Raw genomic sequence first — 8,239 nt, forward strand, 5'->3', positions numbered from 1 at the left:
GTTCGGAAACATTGACAATGACGTGAACAGAGCAGTGGCTTATTGTCTCACAATGTGTTTATTAAAGGCCCGAGTTGTGTTTTAACATAGGACACATTTTTCCTGCCAATTTAGACTGTATAAATTGTGCAGAGGAGACCTTTGCTTTGTTTATTGTGTAACATTTAAACTAGAACCGAAACTCTTACCGCCTGTAGATTCACTGGGTGGCGCTGTATCTCTAAGAAGAAGAAGCAAATCCGGGAAATCCCAATCCAGTCGGACGTCGTGATAGTTGTGAGTAAAAGCTGCTATCATGACGTGGTATGTCCGCCTCCGCCGCGCTGGTCGTCGCGCCCCCCACTGAAGACACAGCTGAGTAGCTGGAAAGCCAACAGGTCTGCATCTCAACGTGACAAACGCGGTTATTTTACACCGGTTTCCGTATTCTTTGCTGGTACGTAAACTTCTTTAATATCACGTCATTTGACACCGCGGCGCGTGGCAACTGTAACCATTCCCACCGGTTAGTGATCGTTAACCAGCTAGCTACGAGTGCTAACTAGCCGCCGCTTCGGCGGATCTAAGCTGAGGAATCGCGTTAAGTGTAAAATGGACAACATGTGTTTTTTTTTAATGGAGTGTGAATGGTGGATGCTGTCGATATTTGAGCGCCGGAATCCGTAATAACCACCGGCTGATAGTAACCATGCGAGACGGGGGGTTGTTTACCGATATTCTGCCTTGGTTTTCATGCAACTTCACCCAGCTGTTACCCGACACCCCACTCAGATGTCTCAGAAATATCGCCCACTATCGTTTCCCCTTCTCTGTATAATATCAAGAGAAAAAAATAACTCACAGTATTGCAATATATACTCTTCAGTTTCGAGTTACTTTGAGCATTAAACACATTTCCATTTAGTGCTATTTCCCACGTCTACTCCACTGCATCTCAATGGGGAATAGTGAGTAAAAACCTTAATGTTAACTTGATAACACAATGCTATTGAGGCATCATTTAGGACAACAGGTTGGAGAATTATCAGAGCTCGATTTGTTTTTGTGTTGTTTTTCAATCATGGCGACTTAATGTGCATGTATATGGTATGATTATGCATGAAACAATCCTTCTTCTCTGCATGTTTTGAGTTAATTTGACTGCTAATCCTGATTTCCCTTAAGTAGAATCTAATAGGAGGCCTGCTAAAAGATTTGTTTACTTCCTCCATCATAGCCTCCTTGTTAAATAGGAGTTGATTTCTAATCAAATAGAAAGGATGCGCAGGACTTTGATGATGGGTTCAGGTTTCATTTCATCTATTCTAGTGTAAGATCACTTAGCTCATGACCCGCTTAGTTCCAGATCATTTCGCTCATTCAGGCTCTTTAAATCAGTACAACAAGTGCATAGACTGCAATTCTGGCTCTCCTGCCAAAAAACCTCTCCCCCAGGTGGAACAACACAGAACGACTCCGGCCAAGCGGGCATGAATGGGATATTTGTAAACCTAAGCCTTGCTCTGCTGACTCCTCACAACCAGAGCACCTCTGATGTAGTGAGATACGAGTGAGATGTGATACACTATACCCAGTTTAGAGTCATGCCACCTTCCCTACCTGGATCTGATAGGAACTGGATTAGAGATCAAGTTGTTGCACTCCACGGAGGTTTGCTTTGGACAAATGTGTTATCTTGCTCTGATCCTAGATATAAAGTTGGAAGTTTAGCAGCTCTGCCTCCCTCAACACTCCTTTCTGTTTGACTTACGCCACAGTTCCTGGAGCCTGGATTGTTACCCTGAGCTGTTTTTATAGCTTTTTCCCCTTTGGGATTTTTGTAGGATATTTGCAGACCAGACAAGTTTGATCTTGTGGGTGTAACAGGAGTCTTATGTGTATTTTCAAGGAAACTTTAGCTCCCAGCAGTGCCACGTGTGAGGCGGCACACTCCAAAGTCAATAGTTAACGTGGAAACAACATGAAAATGGATTAATTTCCAACCAAGGCCCTTTTACACATTAACATGAGCTGTGTTGCGTCCCCTCTGTAGTGTTCCATTCTATTATGTTGATCAGGCTACAGAATGCAAACTCTTTTTCCACTCCTCGTTGTTACAATGAAGCACAATAACTTGAGGAAGGGACTAGGACACAGTGTGAAATCTGACACTGGCAGGACAACAAAGCAGGGAGAAGGAGCCTCGCCTGACAAGACGAACATAGAAGAAAAGGCCTTTTCTGTGGCTTCTGTGTCAAGTGCACCTGGCATTTAGCAGCCGGTGAAGAGGGTGTCATAAAGTGGCAATGTGAAGTTGTAATTACACGCGGACACACACACCTACACACACAGACCACTCAGCTGGATGGGGGCCAAAGAGGAGCAGCAGCAAAGGGTTGCCAAGAGGGAAAGACTTACCGTGTACTTACTGTACCGATACTGTGGAGACGACACCCATCTGGTCTGTGTTAACTCTGTGCAGGGACAGAAGCTGTAATCTTAATATGATTTCAGCTGCCCCGGCTCACATTTGAGCCTGGTATTCTGCAGTAAAAACAGACGACACACTCAGAAACGTCCCTGAGCATGTTCAGACGGCCCTCACTTTTAATATTTGTTTATTGCCAAACCAATTGAAGGATCTGCCTGTAACAGATGGATCGCCTTGTGCTGGGTGTTTGCAGGATTTAAGATGAGGTGGTGACCCCGAGCCCCGGCCAGGCCATGAGATTGATCGCAGCTCGGCACCGAGACGAGACGGAGCAGCGCGACTGAGGCAGAAGAATGGGCAAGAGCGCCGGCGGCTGTTGGAAAGGCGCGTTCTCCACCGCACTGCTCTACGGCTCGCTGGCCTTGTTCACCTCCATCCTCCACAATGTGTTCCTGCTGTACTATGTGGAGACGTTCGTGTCCATCTACAAGATTGACAAGGTCTCCTTCTGGGTGGGGGAGGTGAGTGAAAAGGAAACTGCCGCCGTCCAAGCAGTAATTTAACCGTCGGGTGAGCGTGGGTGTTGAGCGCTGAGAGAACACAAGAGTGGAGAGTTAAAATGAAATCTATATCAATGTGTCAGATGTGTTTAGATGTATAGAGCTTGTGCCTACAGGTTAATGAATAAACCATTAACCTGATGTGATGACCGGATTTGCTTCACTACATTTGACAAAGCTTTGTTGTGTTCCTCTTCGTCTCTGTGTTTGCCCAGTCTGTGTTCCTCCTATGGAACAGCCTGAATGACCCTCTGTTTGGCTGGCTGAGTGACCGCGCCTTCCTCAGCGCTCCTCAGTAAGTGTCTCCGTCCTCTCAGCGTCCTCTTTCCTCAGAGGAAACACTACTGCAATTCTTCCGTGTTTCAGAAGTATCAGCCCCGGTCCTTCTCTTCTCTTCTCTTCTCTTCTCTTGTTGATGCGTTGTGACGTGTCTCTTCGTCCCCATAGGGCCGGACCCCAGATCACATCTCCAGAGGTGGTGCTGAAGCGGCTGAAGGCCCTCTCTAGGAACGGGCCTCTTTTCGCTCTCTCCTTCTTGGCCTTCTGGGTGGCGTGGGCCAGTCCGGGCCTGCAGTTCCTGCTGTGCCTGTGTCTGTACGACGGCTTCCTCACCATGGTGGACCTCAACCACAACGCCCTGCTGGCCGACCTGGCCGTTTCATTCTCCGACCGCACACGCCTCAACTTCCATTGCTCCATCTTCAGCGCTCTGGGCTCTTTCTCCGTTTTCCTGTCCTACTCCTTCTGGGACAAGGAGGATTTCTACTACTTCCGTCTCTTCTGCGTGGCACTGGCGGCTTTTTCCATCCTGGGATTTTATGTGGTGTCCCGGATGCTACGACATCGTTTTGAAAAAGAGGTCCAGCCGAGGCAGAATGAGGCTACGATGCTTAAAGAGTAAGAATAAAGTTTTAGTTGAATTTGTCCATACATTTAGCTGTATTCCTCTCTCACTTGTATCATTTTATTCTCATCCGTCGCAGGTTAAACGTTTGCCCGGCTCCTCTGACCCCGCAAGATCAACCTGTCACTATCAAAATGTACCTCAGGCAACTTTCCAAACACAAAAACTTCATGTGGTTTGTCTCTATGAACCTGGTTCAGGTAAAGACCGGCACAGGAAGCACACTGGGTGGGATTTAAAAAACATGTAGAGGTAGAAAATGGAGAAGCATGACTACACAGCAGAACAAAGAGGAAATTCTGCAAACCAAGCCAAGTTCTTATCCACACCACAAGGTCCATTCTGTCTTTTTAGTAAGCTTCTTATGTGGAGAAGGGTTGCATAACTGGATAACTCTGCCATCCACACACACTCACCTGTCAGGCTGTGTTGATTTTAGGCTCCAATTGTTTCCAAAAGGATTCAAATATTACCTATAAATATATACTGGAGAAGTACGCCCGGAGTATTCTTTTATACACTTTCACATTCTGCTCCGCTCCCCCTGCAGGTCTTTCACTGCCACTTCAACAGCAACTTTTTCCCTCTTTTCCTGGAGCATCTCCTGTCCGACAACATATCGGCCTCCACAGGTTCAATCCTACTAGGTAAGAGGTCAAAGTTAAAGCGGTTACAGGTGAGCGTTGTGGAGGAAATGGATCTTGTAATATGATCATCTCTGTACGGATGTTTCAGTTTTAACTGAGGAGAGTAATTCAGATTTTTCTTTACGTTTCATACAAAAAAAATATACGATGTGAAAACATATAGCATGCTGGTGTCATAAACGCTTATCCATGTCATATTACATTTGCTTGCAGTCACCATGGTAGATCTGATTTAAAGGCAATTCCCTATTTTATTTAAATTAATTGGTTTTCTTGTCCTGGAAAATTCACCTTTGTTGTTTTTATAGCCATTTTTTTTAAATCCTGCTCTGCTTCTGCTTACATTCAGGAATCTCTTACATTGCTCCCCACCTGAACAACTTATATTTCCTGACACTGTGCCAACGCTATGGGGTTTACCAGGTTGTCCGCTGGCTGTTTATGCTCAAACTGGGCCTTAGTGTGGCTATGCTGCTGGCAGGGGCTGACCACATTTATCTGCTGTGCATCTTCATTGCTAGGTACGACACACACACACACACACACACACACACACACACACACACACACACATACACACACACACACACACGCATCAGCGAGGCCCGATGTGTAATATCTTGTCACCGCTTTCAAGGCTGAACACATACGCATAGCAACACACCAAGGACTTGTTCCGTCATGGACATTTTCCAAAGTCAACTCGGACACCGCCACATTTGCATCCAGGCGTTGTGTTACCTTTGATCCAGGAACAACTTCTTGTTAGTCTGTCGGCTCGGATTCGTTGTCCCGTACCTCTAGTCTCTGTAAAGCAGAGTCAAACTCATTGAACAAATTGTTGTGTATTTGCTGTTGTTTCATTGCTATGTGATTTCCTGTCAGACTCCAAAATGTGTGAACTCTTTTTTTTCCCCTCACAAGCTTTCAAGCTCAGTTCATACAAAGCATATCGGCCACAACTGACCACACTGATATGGCGCCATTATACGAGAGTGCTTTGTATTTAAACATACATCACATATGTCACATGCATGGCGGGGGCAGAGTAACGCAAACACCTTTCAACACAATGCAGCCTTTTATAGCACCGTTGGCCACAACAATCACCACTGAGCCGATTCCACACCTCTCTCTCACACAAAGTCAACAAAAACAACTGCACATTATCAGCTTTGTAACATTTGGATCAAAAGTGCTCCTGTCCTCACCTTGGATACAGCATCTTTGACTGATAATTGTTCAATGTCACTCACTTCCTGTTGTAAGTGTTGTTGGAGCCAGTGGCTGTAACTTAACTCCTCTCTCTCCTAGCAACCGGGTGTTCACAGAGGGGACGTGCAAGCTGCTCAATCTGGTCATCTCCGATCTGGTGGATGAGGACTTTGTGTTGAATCAGCGTCGGCAGGCCACGTCAGCGCTTCTCTTCGGGATGGTTGCCTTGTTGACCAAACCCGGCCAGACATTTGCCCCACTCATCGGCACCTGGCTGCTGTGTGTTTACACAGGTACAGACCGATAACGGAGGGACAAACATTAACACATTTCAGATGTTTCTACTAGTTAATTGTTAGTCTTTCCTCAATACAGAACCCCAAATATCTCATCTTTCTCAAATTTGTCTTCGCCAGGTTATGACATCTTTGAGAGGGAACACAAGAAGGACTCTGTGGTTTCTATGCCTGATGTCCCTGGCTCAGGGAATCCGCCTCTTCGTCTGGGCTGCTTCTACATGCTGGTGTTTGTGCCTATCACGTGTGCCCTGCTCCAGCTGACCGCCTGGTCTCGCTTCACACTCCACGGGCGCAAGCTGCAAGGCATCAAGACCCTGAGACAAGGGGCCCAACATGGCCAGCTCATTGATGTCAAGGCCATTTGACACACACACACGACTTCATACAACACGAGGAAGCTGCACAGAGACACTTTTCTATAGTCAAGTTTGTCAATTTATTTAACAGTTGAATAGTTGAGGATTTGGGGCGGAACATTACTCTGATGTCTACACTACAGGGCAACGGCAGCTCAGCCTGCTGTGCAAGGACTCGTAATCCTGCAGTCTGCATTTAGAAGAAGGAACTTCACAACACGTGGCTTTGACTACAGTTAGAAATGGACAGTGGGGTGAAAAGACCCAATGTGAGAAAAACAAAAAAATAAAAAACCTGCCTTACTTTTATATAACAAATTGACCTATATTTATATTTGAACTGTTGACCAAAAGATCAAGTACAACAAATCAGTCCTATGGATGTAGAAGGACTAAGATAACTTTTCATAATGTGGGCCAAAGATGGAATCTCCTCTTTTTAATGTTTGTAAAGTGTGATGAAGGCCTGAAGTACAGTCTGAGCTCTTGCTGCTGAAGAAATCTGTAGTTGGTAACATCAGCCTAATCTGCCAATTAAACAAATGGTTTACCACCAACTACAGTTATGATATCTAACGTTATAACTAAGTGAGACAACTGAAATATAGCTTTGTAAGTGATGAGAGTGGAACTGCGTGGAACTTGCACTTACCAGCTGAATTCGTGTTTTACGGTTTTAATCAGAATATCCTGCCAGTTAATTGTTTAGACTTGTATTTTTGGATACAGAAAATATTGCACAAAACTGCCATTTGTCTGTTGTACACTGAGCATAATGATAATTATATACTGTATGTGCCATCTTGTTAAGCCGTATAATTTCAATTTTGGAATTTTATTGTAAGAACGTTTGTCATTGCAAATAAACTTCATCAATGTTTTAAGTGCTGCTGTGCTTCGATGTGTCTTGAAACGATTTTCGTGAAATAATGAAAAAATATACTTTAAAAGCAACAGTGATAAAGAGTAAGATGGTTTAGAGACGTGCGCATGCGCTCTCGGAACCCTGGTAGGACGTGGAGGAAGAAGTTGGAGAAAATAGTAGCTTTACGACGCATATGCTAGATGAGTATCTTTCATTGGAATGAATATGCCTCTGTGTTTGACATATTCATCCATGTTTAGGACTTATTTTTTAAAACATATTTCTGTTTCGGTCTGTAGCCGCTCTATTAGAGGACCGAAGTCTTCCGAAGCTCCCCGCTCCACACACGTAGTACGCATGCGCACACCATAATTTCAAAGCTAAAACTATATCTCCGTCTTCTCTTGTCGAAGTTACGATTAAATGGTTGACTTTATGTTAAGATTATCATATGGAAGTAATCCAACAAGTGTGTGAAAAGTTTAAACATTTCTCTGTGTGCGTAAAGAACAATAAACACTCGATTCCGATAGTAACGTCCCATGGTGCATTGCGCGCAAAGTTCAAAACGTTTAAAATCACCGTATAAATACAGAATTCATATAAGTAGCCAAATAATACTCAGTAACAGTACGTTCTCGCGTGTAGGTTATGATGTTATATAAATGTAAATTGGTGTGAGACTGTAAACTAAATGCCTTACTTGCATTGAAACCGTATGCGAAAAGTGTTGGATGATGTATATAGTGGTCTGTTGTCAATAATTGAATTAGTACACTCATGTTTCTCTTCAGATCGTATAAATCTTTCGCCTTTTACTAAAGATTTCCGTGGAGAGGAATATTATGAGTTTCAACTAATTTTTTGATGCCCAGCTTTATTGCGGGGCTTCCTGATATGTCAAATATTAATTTCATACAACTATAATAGTCGCCTACCCGTGCACGCAACTTGTCAGAAGTAGAATTAGAATTTGTAGTGTT

The 8,239-nt window shown here is 44.2% G+C and overlaps 1 protein-coding gene and 1 non-coding gene across 3 annotated transcripts; both read left to right on the forward strand.

The window, feature by feature from the left end:
- The first annotated feature begins 300 nt into the window (after positions 1-300).
- slc68a1a (solute carrier family 68 member 1a) lies at positions 301-7,280 on the forward strand. Of its 2 annotated transcripts, none has more exons than XM_076152202.1 (9): positions 301-436; positions 2,664-2,931; positions 3,186-3,265; positions 3,418-3,867; positions 3,954-4,074; positions 4,425-4,521; positions 4,871-5,042; positions 5,836-6,029; positions 6,153-7,280. In XM_076152202.1, exons 2-9 carry the CDS (start codon positions 2,764-2,766, stop codon positions 6,398-6,400), a joined length of 1,530 nt encoding a protein of 509 aa, XP_076008317.1. In that variant the 5' UTR covers positions 301-436; positions 2,664-2,763; the 3' UTR covers positions 6,401-7,280. The 2 variants fall into 2 exon arrangements, with proteins under 2 accessions (XP_076008317.1, XP_076008318.1); XM_076152203.1 differs by having other exon boundaries at positions 356-436; positions 2,635-2,931.
- A 751-nt stretch (positions 7,281-8,031) lies between these two features.
- Positions 8,032-8,146, forward strand: LOC143002313 (U5 spliceosomal RNA). The gene has a single exon (XR_012963784.1). It is a non-coding gene; the product is annotated as a U5 spliceosomal RNA (small nuclear RNA).
- Positions 8,147-8,239: the final 93 nt, after the last annotated feature.

Source organism: Genypterus blacodes, unplaced genomic scaffold (assembly GCF_046128005.1).
Source record: "Genypterus blacodes isolate CSIRO-AG114 ecotype Tasmania unplaced genomic scaffold, CSIRO-AGI_Gbla_v1 ptg000055l_1, whole genome shotgun sequence".
Taxonomy (NCBI): Eukaryota; Metazoa; Chordata; class Actinopteri; order Ophidiiformes; family Ophidiidae; genus Genypterus; species Genypterus blacodes.